Here is a 19,015-nt window from a genome sequence, read left to right as displayed (position 1 = left end):
ATATCAGGAGGACCATTAAGTTCCTTAAATATACAGACTATGAAAACAAATACCTTCCACATATAAAGTGGCTGATGAAACAGCTTTCCCAGCAACAAAACTGTATTCTGCAGCATCACCAAAGTGGACATTCCTTATGGCAAGAGAATGTGTAAGCTTTTTAGTTCTTATTTGGCACCTGTCAGTTGATTTTATTTCCACCCCATTCTTTAACCACTTGTATGTGATGCCTTCATAGTTGACAGTTACTTCAAATGTTATTGTATCTTTCTCTTCAGCATTGATGTCTTTCAGCATAGATGTAATCAAGATAGCTAAAAGAAAAGAAATAGCCACATGATTTAAAAATGTGTCTTAACAAGAGCCTAAATTGCTTCACAATCCTTTAACAGATTGCATTTAGACCAAGGTCCTACTACCCTCATCAGTTTTGCAAAATATTATAAAATAAGCCATTAATTGAAAATTGGGCTTCTTGCATTTAGCACAAAAATTACCAAAAAGAAAGTACCTTTTCAGCATTTTATTTCCAAGTTACTACTTTTTAATAATCATCTTTGTATCTATGAGCTTTCAATTGGTTTTAAATTTTTCCTTACTGATTTCACAACAATATGTGAAAATAGACAGAGTGACCTGTATAATCTTATTTTCTAGAACAAAAGAAGTTTTAAACTCAGAAAACAAACGTCCAACACAACCATACCATTCTGTAGTTGTATAGAGCTTTTCATTCAAGCATCTCAAAACACTTTAGAAAGGGGAATAATCCCATTTTATAGAGGGTGAAACTGAGGCACAGAGCAGCTAAATGACTTGTGCAATGTCAAAGAGAGATTCTATGTCAGAGTCAAGATTCGAGAATTGGTTCTAGGAATAACATTTTCAAAAGCTTCTAAATGATTTAGGAGACTAAATCCCATTTTCAAAATGTGACCTAGCCGCTTGGAAGCCTAAGCCTTAGTAAAAGTCAATGGGACTTTGAGCTCCTAAGTGCCTAAATCTCTTTTGAAAATGGGATTTAGGCTCCTTAGGCACTTTTGAGACAGGCAACCATGTCTCCTGATTGCCATATTCCCACTCTAACCAGTAGATGGGGTGCATTTCAGCATATATTGAACACAAAGAAGCCTTAACCATGTATGAATATCATAACTATTTTTGGTAATAGAAAACACTTTGGTTAAATTTTGTTCACTTACGGTTCACTGTCAGAGTTGCACTGACTCTGTCATTCCCACAGACAAATGTATATTCTGCAGAATCTTCACTGCTTGTGTTCATGATATTGAGCTGATGGAGTTTCCCCTGAACCACTATTTTAAACTTCTGACTCATTTCTATTTCCACACCATTTTTTAACCATACAGCAGGTACATTGAAATGCGATACTTCACACTGAAAGGAGGCAGTTTTGGTCTCAGGAACCTCAATACTTTTCATGGTCTTTGTAATGTGTACAGCTATCACAAAAAAGAGAATGAAAAAAAATCAGATCGTATTGTCTTTTAAATTATGTTTATATAAATGGAAATGCAAAGAGTAATAGATCATCCAGTGGAAGGACTAGTAATAATACATAAGCTAGTGTGGTATGAAATACTTACTTTCCACAAACAGCTTTGCTTTGCACTCCAGTTGTCCTACTACAGCTGTGTATTCTCCAGCATCAGAGGGAGATATATTCTGCAACATCAGCTTGTGAACTTTCCTTTGAGAGATCATTCTGTACTTGTCACTTGACTTAATCTCAACATTTTTGTAGAACCATTTGACTGGTACAGTATCATGGGACACACTCAATTCAAAGGAAACAACGGCATTTTCCAAAGCAGTTACATCCTTTGGCTTTTTGATTATTTTAACAGCTTAAAGAAAAGAGTTACAACAGTTTATTCATAGTTGTGACTTAAATTTTAAAACAGTCATTAGACTAATTGCTGAAATGATCACAAATTGACTTACTTTCAACATGGAGTCTGGCATTGGCTCCTAACCTTCCAAGCTTAAAGCCATAAACGGACTCATCAGTAATAACACAATTTTTCACTCGCAGTGTGTAAACAGTTCCCTTTACTGTAATCTCATATTTGTCATCTGATTTAAGTTCAATGCCATTTTTGATCCACTGAATTCCTTTAACATCAGGATGGGTAAGTTCCACAACAAAAACTGCATCTTGTGTTTCTGTTACGGTCAGGTTCTTTAGTGTCTTCTTTATTTTAACAGCTAAAAAACACCAAATTACCAATAAAGTTGAAAAAGCAAATTGAACCTCAAAGACAGTTAATTACTGTCATTTTACAAAACATGTTACGATCCTCTTATTTTAAGATCCAAAGACACACACATTACACACATATCATGATCACCAAGCGCCAACTCCCAAACAAAACAGCATTTCCCAGGAGCTATCAGTATCTAAGATTAATATAGTTTTCCTATATTTAAAATGCTACTACACTATTGGCAAATGTTTTTTTTTTAATGGCTGACAGCATACACTGAATATGTTTTTATCAAAATATGTTCAATTCTAACATGGAACTTCCAAAAATTATATCCATTTATTGCCTCCAACATCATGCATTTTAAACACAAGAGACAGTTTCTAATAATGATGATGTACATCATACTTAGTTTTATTTTGTGTTTTAGAGCCTGATCCAAAAGCCATTGATCTAATGGCCTTTGAATCAAGCCCTTAAAAGTATCAAATCAGGATGGAATTACTGACCTTCAACCTTCAGTTTGGCAGATGTTTTTGAGGATGCCACTTTGTAGGTATATTCACCGATGTCATCTAGCTTGGTGACTGGAATGTTAAGTCTCCTCTTTAAACCATCTGATTCACTACGGCATTGATCCGTCATAGATAATGGTTTTCCATCCTTCAACCACTGGCCCTCAGAATCGGGATTTGCCACCTCGCATTCAAAAACAGCTTCCTGGGATTCAGCCACTGTTAGATCGGTGAGGGGCTTTGCAATGGCACCACCTGTTGGGAATCAAAAGCACAAGTTATTTGTTCAGTGTTGCAGCTGTCTCATTAGGTTATTTTCTCTTTATACTGAAATTCAGCCTTGCTGAAATCCACTGGCAACACAGATTCTGAGGACAACATACTGCCTTCCTTTCCACACACATATGTGCAGCATTCTACGTTATGGCCCAGATTAAACAAAGCACTTAAAAACCCACTTAGGTGCTGCTGAATCAAAGCCAATAAGAAGACAGAAAAAATAAGATAGAGAAAGTGAGACAAGCCTCAGGGAAAAGAGAAAAGAAATGAGAGTGGAGAAGATTTAGCAAGAGCAAAACTGCACGTGCTGCTACAAAATATGTAAATCGCTTATTACACTGGGTATTTTTTTTTAATCAAAGAGAGACACTTTTTGGGATTTAAGTCTACTAACCTGCTACTATAAGCTTCCCAGATGTTTTCTTTTCTCCAGCATAAAATGTGTATTCGCCTTCATCATCTTTCATCATGTTCACTACAGTCAATTTATATATTTTGCCACGTGCTTCAATTTTGTATTTAGGACTAGGCTTGAGCTCTTGATCCTTGAAGTGCCATAAAACATCAATACCTGCATGTGACAGCTCAGTCTCAAAGGATACATTCTGAGTTTCAGTGCATGTGATGTCATGAAGGCCTCTAATAATCTGAATTTCTGCAAAACAAGTACATTAGAAATTATATTAGTCACTACCACTTTATTGTATTAGCAGGAAGTGTTTTAAGAACTACTGTGCATCTTAAAGAATACCTACTTTCAACTGTGAGATTGCAAATGGTTTCAACTTTGCCAACCATCAGTTTGTAGTGTCCTTCATCTGATGCATGGGTCCTGGTAAGCACTAGCCTCTGTTTAGTGCCTTTGCAGACAGCTTGTATACGGTCATCTGGCTTTATCTGTTGATCATTTAGGTACCATTTTGATGAAGACACATCAGGGACTGAAACTTTGCATTCAAAGACAGCTTTTGTTCCTTCAATAGTGTGAACATCTTTTAGAGGCACAACTATGTCCACACCTGCCAAGTCACAAATATATTCATGTTAAAAAAAAAAACCCTTAAATTAACAAGAAACAAAGCAAACAAATGACCACCCATGTCTTCAAAAAAAAAAACCCATTGGACTGGCTAATAATAGTCACTTACTATAAACAGAGACACGTCCAGTGGTTGAAAGAAGCAGACTGGGAACATTAAAGGAGTAATTTCCACCATCTTCCTTTGTTACATCTTCAATTAATAACATATGTGACTGCTTATCCAACACGACGTGCACCCGGTCATTTGGCTGAATTTCAATACCATTCTTCATCCAGACTCCTTCAACATTTTCTAGGGAGACTTTAACTTCAAGTTGAACAATATCACCCTCACAGACTTTTTGATCAGTAAGTCCTTGAAGAATAGTCACAGGACGGGCTATGAAATATGAAAAAAAAAAATTAATCCTCACAAAGGATAAACAAAATAATTACTCTTAAAACTGTAAGAGAGAAGGGGTATGTAATTAGAAAGGCTTACGCTTCATCTTCAGTTTGCAACTTGTCTTTTTGTCATCTACAACAAAGCTGTACTCTCCTTGGTCTTCCTTACTAACATCTTTAACAGTGAGAATTTGGCGACCCCGCCGGGAAGTAATCATGTATTTACTATTGGGTGTGAGCTCAACATCACCAAAATACCATTTCCCCTCCACATCTTCAGGGGAAATCTCACATTCAAGCTCGCCGGAGAAGGACTCTGGGACTTCAATATCCTCAAGTTCTTTAACAAACTCAATAATGGCACCTACATTAGAACATTAAAAAAAATCATTTGTGAATGTGTTTAAGAGTTTGGTGAAACATTTCTTATCAAAACATTTGGGTATAAAGAAACAAACATATCCAAAACAAATATTATTTGTAAACCTTGAACATAAGCTAATTTTCAGATTTTAATGTTGCATTAAAAATATAAACATAGTGTAAACATTTTTGCAATGTTCTTACTATACAGCAAAATGCCTACTGCTATGTTCATCAGTCATAGCTGATTGCTTCCTGGTAGATTTAACTATAAAAACATTGAATGGTCATAAAAGTTTTCATTCCTACCTTCAACAATAAGCTTAGCTGTTGTTTTAACAGTTTCATCTTCTACCAATGCACAGCTGTAGTCCTCAGCATCAAACATGTCAATCATTAGCACAGAAAGAAAGTGACCTTTTCTATCAGAGTGCATCCTGTATTTGTCCCCAGAAAAAATTTCTATTCCATTTTTATACCATTTCACTTTGACAAAGGGTTCTGAGGTTTCACATTCAAAGGTTGCCATGGAATCTCTCTCTTTAGCAACAACATCTTGTAAATTTTGCGTGAAATTAATTAACTGTTTGGCTGCAAAAAATAAATAAATAAATAAATAAATAAATAAATAAAAATTTGACAAATGGATGTTGTTAATGAACAGAGTGCATTAAGGGGATTTACACATTACCTTGCACTAGCAAGAAAGCGTGGCTTGATGTTTCACCAGCTATATTGATTGCTTTCACCATGATGCTGGCAGAGTCCTCAGCTGTTACATCTCTGATCACCAATTCGCAGACATTATCTTCAGGCCAGTACCAATATATCCGATCCGATCTCTCAATCTGCATGCCATTTCTGAACCACTGGCATTCAGGGTCTGGTTTCCCTACTACTCTAACACGGAAATGTGCATCATTCCCTTGGGCTACTGTCTGGCTTTGAATGCGTTCAAATATCTTAGGAGCCTCCATACTTGGACTAAGCTCAATCCTCTCTGGTTTGATAGCTGGAATAGTGACTTCGCCTTCAGCAAGAAGTGCTTTCTTCTCTTCCTCAGTTAATTCTTTGGTCCAGTGAAGAAGTTCATCTTTTGTCTTTTTAAGCATTTCTTCATATGATTCATCCTTTTTACGAGACTTAAGCTCCACAGCAGTAATGGCTTCATAATAGCCCTCCTCAGTCCTACGCTTGAATTTACTGCGCAGCTCTTCAGTCTCTTCCTGTAGCTTCTCATGAGTGATTCTCTCAGCCCTTTTTAGCTTCACCACCTCTTTGGTGGTTGTCTCAGCAGGCTTATCTATCTTTTGTACTTCAAAGAGAAGTTTGCCAGGCTCCGTTGCTGCTGGCTCATGCCTGGGTTCGGGTGCCCGACGAAGGACAGATCTGAAATCTTCCTTCTGCTGGATCTCAAGTTTCACTTTATGTTCTATTACCCCCTCTGGATTTTCTGCAGTAACCTTCACTTCACCTGTATCATATGATTTGCAGTCCACGATGTCCAGGTAGTAGATACCATCATAGCGGAGTCTAAACCTTTTGCTTTTACGAATAAGTTGCCCGTTGAGATACCAATTGACTTTGGGCTGCGGATAGCCTGTGACACGGCAGCGGAATCGCGCAGTTTCACCTTCCAGAACTCTTGCAGGCTCTGGGACCAAAACAATTTCTGGTTTTTGCTTCTCTTTTTGATCCTCTGTCACTCCAACAAGGGCCCCCTCATGGGCCATTCTTTCCATCTCTTCAATTCGCTGCAGTCCCTTCCTGCCTTCCGGCAACTGAGTTTCTTCCACAAGACTTTTCTCATCTTTAACAATAAGGGTAGCCGATGTGTGGTCAGTACCATATTTGTTACTTGCCCTGCAAGTGATCACTCCACTGTCTCTAGGATAGGCTACTCCGTAGTCCAGACTGCAGTATCCAAATTCATTAACCATGCGGAGTCTATTGGCTGCCTCCAGGGGCTTGCCATCATGTAACCATTCGACCACCATAGTGGGATCACCAATTGGTGTCAATCTGCAGTCAAAATGAGCTGGTCCAAAGCGCTTGAGCCTTAATGAAGTGAGTTTCTTCTTAAAGAATGGCTTTTGTTGTTTCTCTTTGTCATAAAGATCTCCCTCCTCCCATTGCTCTTGACCATAACGCAAGTGGAGAGGCTCAAGCTCAGGCGCTGCAATCTCCTTTGCTCTGTATGTTCCCTTTGGAATGATTAATTTTCTTTCTGGTTCAGGTTCGGCAAATTCCACTTCGACATTTACCTTGCACCGTGTAGTGTCGCGCCCCGCTTTATTGATAGCAGTGGCAGTATACCAGGCAGCATCATGCTTGACAGTGGACTCAATTTTAAGTGTAGCTTCTCCTTTATTTCCCTCAATCCTGAAATATTAAAAAAATATACATAATTTTGTCACCTCTCTCTTTCACAATTAGGTCCCATTCCATAACCCTTAAACAGGAAAATTCCTGGTGGAATCAAAAATAATGTTTAATTATACTTATTAAGGTAGTGCCTAAGGACCAACTAAGAATGTGGCCTCATTGTGCTAGGCAGTGTATAAACACAAAGTAGCAGTATTTAGTGATCTTGAAATTAATGCAAGTTTTGTCTACTAGAGGACTGTAGATGCAGGAAGCTAGTGGAGGTTCTTTTATAGTTTGGTTTTAACAGTTTTATTGAAACTTACATAATATAAATGTACTGAAACATGCAAAAAGAAGACCAGAGCCCGGAAAGTATTGCACACTTTTACGACCAGATCTAATCCTCATTGAAGTCAGTGGAAAGACTCCTATTATCTTCAAAGACCATGGGATCAGGCCCTTCCCATTGTGAGTACTTTTAATTCTCATCTAGTACATTCTTTGGGAGCTGGAGGCACTCAGCAAATGCTAGGAGGCACTTAGTACCTTGAAGGACCAGATTTATTGATATCTATACTGTTTTTACACATCATCTTTTTAGAAACCACTTACTTGATCTTTGGGTATTTATGAGGTACAATGATATCGCTGTTCTTCAACCATACAATGTCAGGATTAGGGTTACCAGTAGCTTTCACTGCCATTTCCAGTTTATTGCCTTCCTTAACACTAATGTTCTTTAGCTTTTCTACAAAATATGGTTTCACTAGATATTCTTGAGCTGAAAGAGGAAGATAAAAATAACCAGAGACAGAAATTGAAATAGCTGCTATTATAAGTTATAATTATAGACTTTTTTCCAAAACATGCAGAGTAAATACCTTCCACTGTCAAGGTCATTGAGACTGAAGCTTTGCCTGCCCTGTTCTGAGCAACTACAGTCCATTCACCAGAATCATCAGGTTTAGCAGGGACGATGATCATTGACTGTGTGCCATCTTCTTTAATTACTATTTTATGAGTATAATCATTAACAACTTGTTGACCTGCAGAAATAAACAATTTTTTACACCCAGTATTTTTTCCCAATATGTAAAATACTCACAATATTTTTTTCTAGATAATTATCTGATGAAAATAAATTGAGATACCATTATGAAACCAGTATGTTTCTGGCATGGGTCTGCCAACTACTTTTAGGTCAAATCTTGCTGTCTGTCCCTCTGCACATTTAAAGGAAGTAGGTTTCAACACAAAAACTGGCTTATACAATCTCTCCAGCTGTCCCTCATCAGTTTCATCTAGTCTGCGAGCAGGAGAACGAGATGGAGAACTACGGGCTGGAGAACGGCTTGGGGAACGGGGAGAAAGAGACCTGAGGAGGGGACAAAAAAAGGTATGCTGTAACAATGATGCCTCAAACCAGGCTAAAGCAATATATGTAATTCATCTCCTGTGCCTAGTATTTTAAAACATGATAAAATCAATTTACCTAGGGGAAAAAAGTGAGGTAAAATTATTATTTGTAGTTTGTTTCCTTTTGTCTAATCAATATGAAGCATTTGTGCAATGTCTAATAATATTACAGTTCTCTATGCTTACAGCAATATTTATTTTTCACACACACACACACACACACACACACACACACACACAGTGTACGGTATGCAGATACACACACACACAATCCATTTATATCTATAACTGGATGAGTTATCTGACTACTACAGTGTAATAATCTCTGTGGTGGAAAACAAGAGCAGTGCACAATAGTTAAAATCCCAAGTGAGGAAAAATATCTTATCTAAATTGAGAAGATTTAAGCGGACAGGACATGGTTACTAAGACTGTAAAACGAGTACCTTGTTTAGACCTATTATTTGAAAGATGGTACCTCCAAAATCACATTGCCCTGTAGCTATAGGGATTTGGTTCAGTACTGACACAGAGAACAGAGTGCCCACTTATTGAATCAACAACAGTACTTCCAACAGCATGCCAGGGCTGACAGACTATACTTGTTTAGCTTGGACTACATGACTGGATCACTGGACACTGTTTATTTGTAGCGGACTGGAATGAACATGAGACTTGAATATTACCCTGTGCTTACCGATATCTTTTCATAACATCTGGTGCTGGCATATAACCTGGAGCTCCAACTGGTGCAACAGGCTCAATGTATAGCTTTGCAGAGCAAATGGCGTTTCCTTTAACATTGCTCGCAAAGACTGTATAAATTCCTTCATCTTCAGGCAACACAACAGGTAAATATAAACTAGCTCTGCCATCCTGAAGAACTTCCATGTGGTAGTGCTCTCCATGCTTAATGCGTTTACCATCCTTGTACCACGCAATCTGCACAGAAGAAATAGTAAAAAATTGAAGTGAAAACTCATGGAGATTAGAGTACAGTAATGTATACCCATATATGTTACTTGGGACTCTGCTAGGTCTTTCCCACTACTTTTCAACTATTACACGACCGTAAACCACACTTAGTTGGCAAACAATTTTACTTGAAATAATTAAGCATAAAGAACAGCTTTTTGCAGTGGCACATGATATGAAAATCAGTATCCAATATAAAATACAGCATTATGATACCTAAAGGATGAAACAGAAACAGGCCAGATTTCCTAATATGTGACCGCTTCTTTGTGACACTCAGGAGATGCCTGAGTAGCGCAAAACTGCCATAACATACTGGTGAATCTAGCCCATTTCCCTATCCAGAACTATTGAACAAAGTTACAAAATGGAAACTCAATTTGATGAGAGAACAAAGGACTGAAAAACGTCCTTTTTTTGTTTTGTTTTGAATTTGTGGTTTTCTAAAATAAGTAGGAAAAAGAAGGGTTCTCTGACAGTAAGCTACCACCATCCAGTGTGCTTTCATATAGAGCAGCAGGCCTGTTTCATAGGTAGATATAATTCCAAACAATAGCTGTATGATTTATATTACAAATTTATATATGTTGGTATACCTTGGGTAATGGATATCCAGTCATCTTACAATGGAAGGTAACACTCATTCCCTCAAAAATTCTGTAATTCTTTAATCTTAAATCAAATCCTGCTTCAACTGTTTCAGATTCAGGAATATCAACCACCATCTCTTCTCTATCTTCCTCCAGGAGTTCTTCTAGGGTGGTCTTAATAATTCTGTATTCAATTTCTTTGATAAGTCTTTCTTCAAAGGAAGAAATGTGGAATTCCTATGCACAAAAGAAACAGTTTTGTGATGGATTTTGTAAAACAGACTTTACAGAGTTTGCAGAATTATTGACTTCTTACATTTGTGAAACTAAATAAAAAGACAAACTGCTCCCATCACCATTTAGAGTGACTGAAATGATACTTGCCTGTTCATCTACAAAAGTCCGGATCTGCACAGTGTCTTTTGCCATTTTCCTCCTAATTAAAGCTTGTTCTTTTTCATATTCTTTTTCATAGTCAGCATATGAAATAGCTGGGGCTATCTCAGCCACTTTAGGTTCTTGTACATATGCAGTCACCTGAGTTTGGTACATCATTTCTTGTTGCGATTTTATGTAGACCTCATAATCAGCTAGAAGTTAAGACCATAAGTCACTGACCATTTTTACTGGCATAAATGTAGAAACAAGCTGCAGAAGTTAACGATCAGTATGTATTACTTTAAACAGAGTTTCAGGCTGTTGTGGAACAAGTGCACATCCTGATACTCTGTGGGAATCATTACAACAGACAGATGCTCCGCCCAGTCTTTATTAAAACTTCATAATTTATATGTTCTAAGACAGGTGTTCTTAATTACGGACCACTTGTAAAAAGAGAGCTTCTCTCCTTTAACCCTCCTAACCAGATCTCCAGACCTTCCCTGTGTGAACTATGGTACTTGATGAATATTCACATAAATAACTAAATAGTCTAAATTAGTTTCTTTTTCTAAAGTGCATCTCCCATCTCATTAGTTAGTTTCCTTTCCCCAGAATCCCACTGGCAACCTTCAAGATCCGACATATTCTGCAGAGCATTAAGAGTTCTGCAAGAGGAGAGCTCCTGTTGCTGCACTCAAGCAGAGATTCTAAACTGTGCATGAGCCTGAAGTCAAACACTTTCTCCCTCCTGTAGAAATCCTCAGCGCCACAGGAAAACCACAGTAGGCACTTTTCCCTCTGCAGAGCTCCCAGTACCTTCTCTTTCTCGGGGGGGAGGTGGAGAAGCAGGGGAAGGGAAGTAGGCTTGTGTATTCTTCTCTTATCATCTGCTTTTACAGAAGTGAGCACTCTGGGTGAAATCCTGGCCCCACTGGAATCAAGTAGAAGCCAGGATTTCACCCTGTGACCTGCAAGCATTTCTGTAGATCATCATGGTTTGACAACTGATACGAAGCACCCATGTTTTAAGGGCGAATCATTAGCCTTTAGGGGAATCATTTAAAAGAAGAATGCATCCATTTTGAAACTATTTAATTGTGCAGAAAGAAAAATGAGTCTCTGCAATACCTCATCGACCACTGTGACCAGTGAGTTGCCACCAACTTGCCAAGCTTAAAGCAAGTTTAAGAAACTCCAGTCTTGTTCTTCCATATTCCATCACTGACTTTTTTTGTTAATCCCTCATCCCTTGCCACCCACACACATACATACCTTCTTCCAGTAAAGAGGCTGATGCAGAAGCTTCTCCATGCTTATTGCGAATAACTATAGTGTATTCTCCGGCATCATCAGCAAAGGTCATAGAAATTTCAAGTCTGCATTCCCCAGTCTCTTTTTTGTAACTCACTTTGTATCTTTAATAATATAGAAAACACAAACTCTCCATAATTCTGATCAGCGGAACTCTTAGTATATTTATTTTTCAAGATCTATGACTAATTACTTCTTGAAAAAGCCAATGTTCTGATAATTTTTAGGCCAATATCAACTCAGTGGAATAGTAGAACAGCATAAGAGAAATAACCATACTGCAACCAGAACTCAATACCCCAGACCTATAATAATAATTGAACTCAGAGACAAGAGGTAGTACTGAAGTCTTGATGATTCCATTATCATATACAATAAAACCTTCCCAATATCAGACTCTTTATCTACAGGGAGCTTTATGCTTGGTAACATCATTTTCTATAGGTGATTATATCACAGTACATTTCAAAAGCTCAAGTAGATATACTTAGATGGCTCCTTCACTAGATATTTCTTCAATTCTATACACTACATAGACAATTCAAACCAAAGGCAATATGTATACATTAATATGTCTGTCAAATTTTAGCTCATCTTTGCATTTATAATTGCCTTTCTAGAATTTTAAAATGTATATTTTATAACCCTGCAGAGCAAACATTGCATCCCATGACCAAGAAGAATGGCCTAATGGACTTCAAATGCATATATGTTCAGAAACTTAGGGCCATATTAATTCCTGATGACACACCACTGAAATTAGTGGGGTTAGACTAGCAATGGATTAGTCCAAAGTGGATAACTGAATTTTAATGTGTGTCAAGTCTATGGAAGTATTATTTGCATCTCAGAGAAAGAACAATATTTAAATATCTCATATACCTGTAGCCAGTAGTAAGAGGGAGCCCAGCTTTTTTCCAGTGGACATGTGGCTTTGGGTTGCCCCCAATTTGGCACTCAAAAATGACACTCCCACCTTCAACTAACTTCTGAACCACAGGTTTGGTTATAAAGTAAGGAGCTGCAGCTTCTCCAAACACTTCTTGTTCTGTGACAGTGGTATCTACCATTACCACATCTTTTGACTCCATATAGCTGGAAGAAGATTTCAAAGAAGGCAAATGAGCAGATGCAGAATGTAGTCATAAATAAATAAAATGGAAGTAACTAATAATTACAGTATGAGCAGTCTGCTTAGAAAAATAACTTTACCCTTTCTCTGCTGTGACAACCTTTGCAGAAACTGCTTCTCGGGTCTCAATTTCCTCAGAAACTGTAAGAAAAATATGATATTGATGCCAAAATATTTTAAAAGTATACAAAGCAGCTAGGAGGGAGGGTAGTTTTGCTGACTGGTTTTAAGGGTCAGGTACTTGCACTGGGAAAGTACATCAGGAATCTCAGCTTGCTCATAATTGGCAACCCAGATGACTTGGGGAGTCTCCTTTCTAGCCCCCTCAACCCAGCATGGCTGTAACATAGTCACAGTCAACATTCCTGAGCTATTTAGTATTCTTCACCCTTAATATTTCTTCCTCTTGCATACTATTGGACTGTGCTGTGGTATTTGCCAATCTGATATGATTTATATGGCCAATTACCCTAGTGTGGCTTGGGATGTTGGGTGTGCCATAATGTTCCGCTGGTGTGTGGGTTTTGGATTGTCTTGAATATAACTCAACAATAAGGCAAACTCTCTCCCTGCTCTCAGATACTTGTGATGATCCTTGGGTATGCTCATGGGGGTCTTACTATTTATTCCTTCCACATAGGACTGCATTTTTAGGCCACTTACTAGTGAGTGTTGGTCTTGACTTCAGAGGCTGAAATATTTATCCCTGATGGTTGGGAGTAGGGGGACCCCAGAATAGTTGGGAGATGTGGGGATAGGTCCCTTCCTCAAAATAGGCATCAACCTAGCCATCATCTGAAGTGACAGAACTAATGTGAAGGGTGGCAGGCCCATGTATCTCCAAATGAAAACAGGGATGGGGATGGTGCAGGTAGTGTACAACACTAATGGGTAGACTTTGATTTTGCCTTTGGCAACACAAAATCTTTGATTAGGTGAAGGGTCTAGGTGGGAGTTGCTAGCAGGTTTAGCAGTTCTGGGGCTGCTCTAGACAAATCAAGACACACCCTCTGCTTCTGCAGCTGTCAGAACTACTAGCTCTTGGATATATAGAAGTTATATTGTAATGTAATGAAGCCATTTCGATGGAGCGATGTGTTTGTGTTCTTGCTGTGACAAATATACTTGCCCTGCACATGCAAGTGGCATGAAGTGCTGATGGTTCCAGCCACATTGGTAGCAGTGCAAGTAAATCTTCCACTGTCTTCTGCAAAGGCTTCACGAATCACAAGGCGAGCAACTCCTGCTTTGAAGGTAATCTGAAAGTCTATGGAACTCTCAATCTGATAGTCTTCTCTGTACCATGACACAGTTGGGGCTGGATGGCCAGAGATGTAGCACTCCAAAGTGACAGATTCGCCTTCAATAACAATCATGTTTTTCAGACCCTGTGTCACACAAAAGTATTATTAAAATGAACATGGCTCTTCACTAGTAAATAAATCATTTCAACTGTATGATAAAACAGCCCTGAAATCTAAAATTCAGCATCTATATCAAAATGACACACTGATGTTCAGTACCCCAAATAAATCTGAGAGAACAGACATTTTCAAACTACAGCTTTTGAAGCTGGAGTTGGGCTGTCTGAATATGTTACTTTTCACAGGGAAAATCAGATGGAACTTGATCTTTTGGCAGATCCTTGTGAGAATTCACTTGCTCCATTTCAGCAAAGATCATTCTGATAGATCACATGGTTACAGAGACTGACAACCGGCTACAGACATGACAGACAGTGTCAGAGCTTCAGAAAGTAACTTAATGTATTAAATACATGACAAGAAAGGGGTGACACAAAGCAGATCTTAAAGGGAAGGAAAGGTAAAAACAATGTAACCATAGATCTACATTTTTTACTACTTACTGAGACTAAGGTTGGTGGGGTAGCAGGGACTTCTGCTGGCTCAGGAACTCTAGCCATTTCTGTCACCTAGGACATTGAAAGGGTTACTAAACATCTCATAAAGCTAAGCAAATAAATGGCAGACACACCAGAATTGATATAGGAAAAGGTTTCCTTGTAAAGAGTGACTGTTGCTTGCTGTGACAAAGTGATGTTAAGAACTTAGAAATGCTTGTGTAAAACAAGTATCACAACCTAAGATAAACAAAAGTCAGTAGGGATATGTTACAAGGATAGGCTTGTAAATGAGGGGAACTGTAAACATGCTGGGCTACTCTCTTGTTTCTAAGATGTAAGTCAGCCAAGATGATTGTAATTCACTTAATGACAAACCTCTGCTTCACCTTCTTGCATTAATTCAATGTGTTCTTCCCGTACCACAGCACCTGTAATGCTCATACTTATGTCTCTCTTTGTTTCAACATCATAACGACTCTTATAGGTGTCAGCTGCCTCTCCAAAGGGAAATTGTGGAGAGACAATCTTTTCTGTCATCTCTCTGGTTTCAGGTGGCTTTACATGAGGTGGTTTCACAGGTCTGGTGATCTTTTGAACAGAAGTTGCTGATAATTCTTTTTCAAGAGTAGCCATAGCAGATCCTGCTATTGAAACCTAACCAACCCAAGAGAAAGAAAGTTACAGTTGTATCACTCTTATTTTCAAAAGACACACTATGTATTTCCCAAGCAAATTAGTAGGACAGCTTACATATGAATCTGTTACTTCCTTATTTTTTTATTTATTGGCATTAGATAAGATACATAAAGACACTTTCAATCTCACTATGTGCTAAAGTGATAGATTTTAAAATATATATCCTTTTATGCAGACTTGAAATTGTATAGCATTTAAAAGTATTCTATTATATTGTGTTAGAATTTTGTCGTTTAAATAGCACATAGATTTTAAAGAGAACATGCTGTTTTGTTTTCTAGGCTTTTTCAAATGGGAACTCAGATTTTCACTAAGGCATCACAGAACTAATTATATGCCAGGAAGCGATTAATATACCTGAAGAGATTTCAAAGTGCTACTTTATGCATAACTAAGTTGGACTGTGTCCATAAGTTTTTATATATATAGTACAGAAGAATTATTTTAAGTAATGGCTATAACATGTTTAAATATGCTTGAGAAAAAGGACAGGGCAGCTGAAGAGATAGAGCAAGTCTAAATTCTAAAAATACAGGAGATGAGACCTTCAGATGAGACCTGTGAAGGGGATAGAAAAACCCCCTCAAACAGTAGAAAGGAAAAAGTAACATGAAATTAATGCAAAAGCACATGGCTCTTTATGGGGCCATAAAAAATATAGTTTGGATTAGGAATGTAAAGCATGTTAATTCCTAACCTGATTTAGTATGCAGTAAAACAACTGCAAAGAAAAAATAAGTACCGCAATTGAAGTATTGTTTCTTTCATGCAAGAAGTGAGCACGAATCAGGATTTTTTTTCTACCCTTTAAACAGGGTGAAGGTGAATATCAGGCATGTAACATGTTATTGTAAATGCTGAATGTTCTAGTTGCATTCTGAATATATGAAACGGTTGGAGTATTAAAAAAACCAACAAAATCCCTTTTTGGCAGAATTTCACAAAGAAAGGGCATACATTTTTTAATATTTTATTTACACAGGAATCGGGCAATACAAATCAGAAAGATAGCACAACCTCTTCCCCCACTTGGGAGCAGCACAGTTTTATATGGAGCGATAGAAGGAGGGGCGTCAATATAGAAAGAATGAGGTATCAGTTATTTTAACTGAGCTTGGTGTTTGCCTGGCATACCCTTCCTCCACTTCTTACCTCGTAAGTATGATCTGGTTTAGGAACGGTAATTTTTGAAACTGTAAAATGAGGACTTGCTGTCCGGGGACGTGTGTGTTCCACACGGACTGCTTTTTCCGTTTTAGCTTCTTCTGTTCTTTTAATCTACATTAACGAATAAAACATTTGGTGAGTATGTTGTATAGCATTTTATTGTAAATGGCACACGTTCCAGTTGCATTCTGAATATATGAAATGGTTGGATTTTAAAAAACCAACAAAATCCCTTTTTGGCAGGATTTCACAAATAAAGGACTTTTTTTTATATTTTATTTACTCGGGAATAGGACAACACAAATCAGAAAGATAGCACAACCTCTTCCCCCTCTTCGGAGCAGCACAGTATTGTATAGGTTGGTAAAAGGAGGGGCGTCAATTTAAAAAGAATGAGGTATCAGTTATTTTAACTGAGCTTGCTGTTTGCCTGGCATACCCTTCCTCCACTTCTTACCTCGTAAGTATGATCTGGTTTAGGAACGGTAATTTTTGAAACGGTAAAATGAGGACTTGCTGTCCGGGGACGTGTGTGTTCAACACGGACTGCTTTTTCAGTTTTAGTTTCTTCTGTTCTTTTAATCTACATTAACCAATAGAATGTTTGGTGAGTATGTTGTGCTAGTCACCAAACTACAAATAAAAGGTTTCATTTAAAAAAAATATACAGACATTGAGACAGACTGCAATGTAAATGAAGTCTAACCTGTGTTGATATATGCATTCCCATTTTTTCAGTGGTGGAAACTTTTGTTTCAGAAGCAACGTGTACTGGTTTGGTGACAACATGACGCTCTGTTGGCACCTCAACAATGTGACCTGTCATAGTACGTTCTTTATATCCATACTGCAAAGCTGTCTGCTCAGCATAGCCTTCTTCAGCATACTCTTGCTCCCAGGGCTCTCTAACACGTGCCTGATCAACTGCAGCAACAACTGTAGCTACAGCTTCAGCTTTCTTGTAAGCTCCAATCTAAAGATAACATTTACAGAATTCAGACAAAGATTTGTATATCTGGCAAATACACAGTAAATAATACATATATGTTATAGAGAGACAGAAAAAGTACATACAGTATATAGTATGAAAAACATGCAGTACTGTATTTATCCACAATGTGCATTTCATAATCTCTAGCTGTAAATATATATTTCATGCTGAATAGATATACATACGCACTACACATGCATCCATCTATATGTACAGTGTACATTAAATACTTTGTAGGTACACATTTGTGATTATGTGTATGGTGTGTACAATATGTATGTAAATAGACAAATATTAAAAAAGCTACAATTTCTGAAAGCTGCACATAATTCTACATCAGACATTATTAAGAGAAATAGTCAAAGTATGTATATGGGTTTGACATGCAAATACTGCGTGGCCCATTCACACATGATGAGACTTAGGAAATATGCAGCTGTAACTTCAATGCAAGGAAAAGTTGTGTTAATGTATTTTACAAGTTCCTAATAGGGAAGGATAACTGGTAGAGTGTTTTGGTAAAAGGAAATGGTGCTTTTCTGCCAGGATCTAATTTGTTTTTAGCTTCCTGATCCATAATTGGGTTCACATTTGATGTCAGTGTTATTTCTGCATTACCAAGCCCTGGCCTGGTCAACAGCAGGTATTTGAGTAGCAACTGCTGCTGTTTTTTCAGTATTATAATTAATTCAGATATGGTATATAACAGCATGTGAAAAAATTAACACTTTTGAATAATAAATTACCTTCATTCACCCAAATTACATACAGCTTTAAAAACAATTCACGACTTGAAGTAATATCTCTAAGCTAGGTAAGACAGAGATTGTCTGCAAAAGTTTGTTATACTATTGATAGGAAGACTTTGCACTCTAAGGGCTGTATTATTCAATGCTAGTGCTAACTTCAAGAGAGTTGCATATGCCGTTGTTGAATCTGGCCATAAATTCACATGCCAAAGAACTGTGAACTCTGTGCACTCTGAACCCTTGGAGAGTATTTTATCTGATTTTGCTTTTTAATTTAAAATTAAAATATTTGTAAATGTATCAATGATGTTTTCGATTAATTAATTACACTAAGAAAAGAGTGGGCCATATCCTGTAGTTCACAGTCATGCTACTCTCTCATTGATGAAAGGACTCAGCTATATTACATTAGAATCTTCTTAACTGGCATAGGCCCCGTGGAAACAGAAATAAGCAATGGTCCCAGTTACTAGAGGCTGGCAGGAAAATATTGGGAGAAACTGAATAGTTTTAAAAGTATGCATTGTACTAAGAACAAAAACAATACTAACCTTAATAAAGTGAT

At 37.6% G+C, this 19,015-nt stretch overlaps 1 protein-coding gene across 50 annotated transcripts in view; it reads right to left on the bottom strand.

Annotated features, from left to right (window-relative positions):
• Positions 1 to 19,015, bottom strand: part of TTN (titin) — a 465,728-nt gene that overhangs the window by 260,669 nt on the left and 186,044 nt on the right. For all 50 annotated transcript variants that reach the window (XM_067549108.1, XM_067549128.1, XM_067549138.1 and 47 more), the window contains 26 exons: positions 17,417 to 17,683; positions 17,168 to 17,293; positions 16,696 to 16,821; positions 15,223 to 15,501; positions 14,851 to 14,916; positions 14,113 to 14,371; positions 13,064 to 13,124; positions 12,734 to 12,946; positions 11,813 to 11,955; positions 10,544 to 10,749; positions 10,166 to 10,396; positions 9,292 to 9,536; positions 8,330 to 8,553; positions 8,060 to 8,224; positions 7,791 to 7,959; positions 5,503 to 7,193; positions 5,121 to 5,402; positions 4,546 to 4,812; positions 4,171 to 4,443; positions 3,778 to 4,041; positions 3,417 to 3,677; positions 2,738 to 2,998; positions 1,966 to 2,229; positions 1,608 to 1,868; positions 1,203 to 1,463; positions 54 to 314 (listed from right to left, as the gene is read on the bottom strand). In XM_067549108.1, coding sequence (XP_067405209.1) covers positions 54 to 314; positions 1,203 to 1,463; positions 1,608 to 1,868; positions 1,966 to 2,229; positions 2,738 to 2,998; positions 3,417 to 3,677; positions 3,778 to 4,041; positions 4,171 to 4,443; positions 4,546 to 4,812; positions 5,121 to 5,402; positions 5,503 to 7,193; positions 7,791 to 7,959; positions 8,060 to 8,224; positions 8,330 to 8,553; positions 9,292 to 9,536; positions 10,166 to 10,396; positions 10,544 to 10,749; positions 11,813 to 11,955; positions 12,734 to 12,946; positions 13,064 to 13,124; positions 14,113 to 14,371; positions 14,851 to 14,916; positions 15,223 to 15,501; positions 16,696 to 16,821; positions 17,168 to 17,293; positions 17,417 to 17,683 — 7,126 coding nt within the window. The remainder of the gene's footprint in view (positions 1 to 53; positions 315 to 1,202; positions 1,464 to 1,607; positions 1,869 to 1,965; positions 2,230 to 2,737; positions 2,999 to 3,416; positions 3,678 to 3,777; positions 4,042 to 4,170; positions 4,444 to 4,545; positions 4,813 to 5,120; positions 5,403 to 5,502; positions 7,194 to 7,790; positions 7,960 to 8,059; positions 8,225 to 8,329; positions 8,554 to 9,291; positions 9,537 to 10,165; positions 10,397 to 10,543; positions 10,750 to 11,812; positions 11,956 to 12,733; positions 12,947 to 13,063; positions 13,125 to 14,112; positions 14,372 to 14,850; positions 14,917 to 15,222; positions 15,502 to 16,695; positions 16,822 to 17,167; positions 17,294 to 17,416; positions 17,684 to 19,015) is intronic.

This window comes from Emydura macquarii, unplaced genomic scaffold (assembly GCF_026122565.2).
Source record: "Emydura macquarii macquarii isolate MOO-44397 ecotype Brisbane River unplaced genomic scaffold, CSIRO-AGI_Emac_v2 contig_1253, whole genome shotgun sequence".
Classification (NCBI taxonomy): domain Eukaryota; kingdom Metazoa; phylum Chordata; order Testudines; family Chelidae; genus Emydura; species Emydura macquarii.
This window is presented reverse-complemented; position numbering and strand designations above follow the sequence as displayed.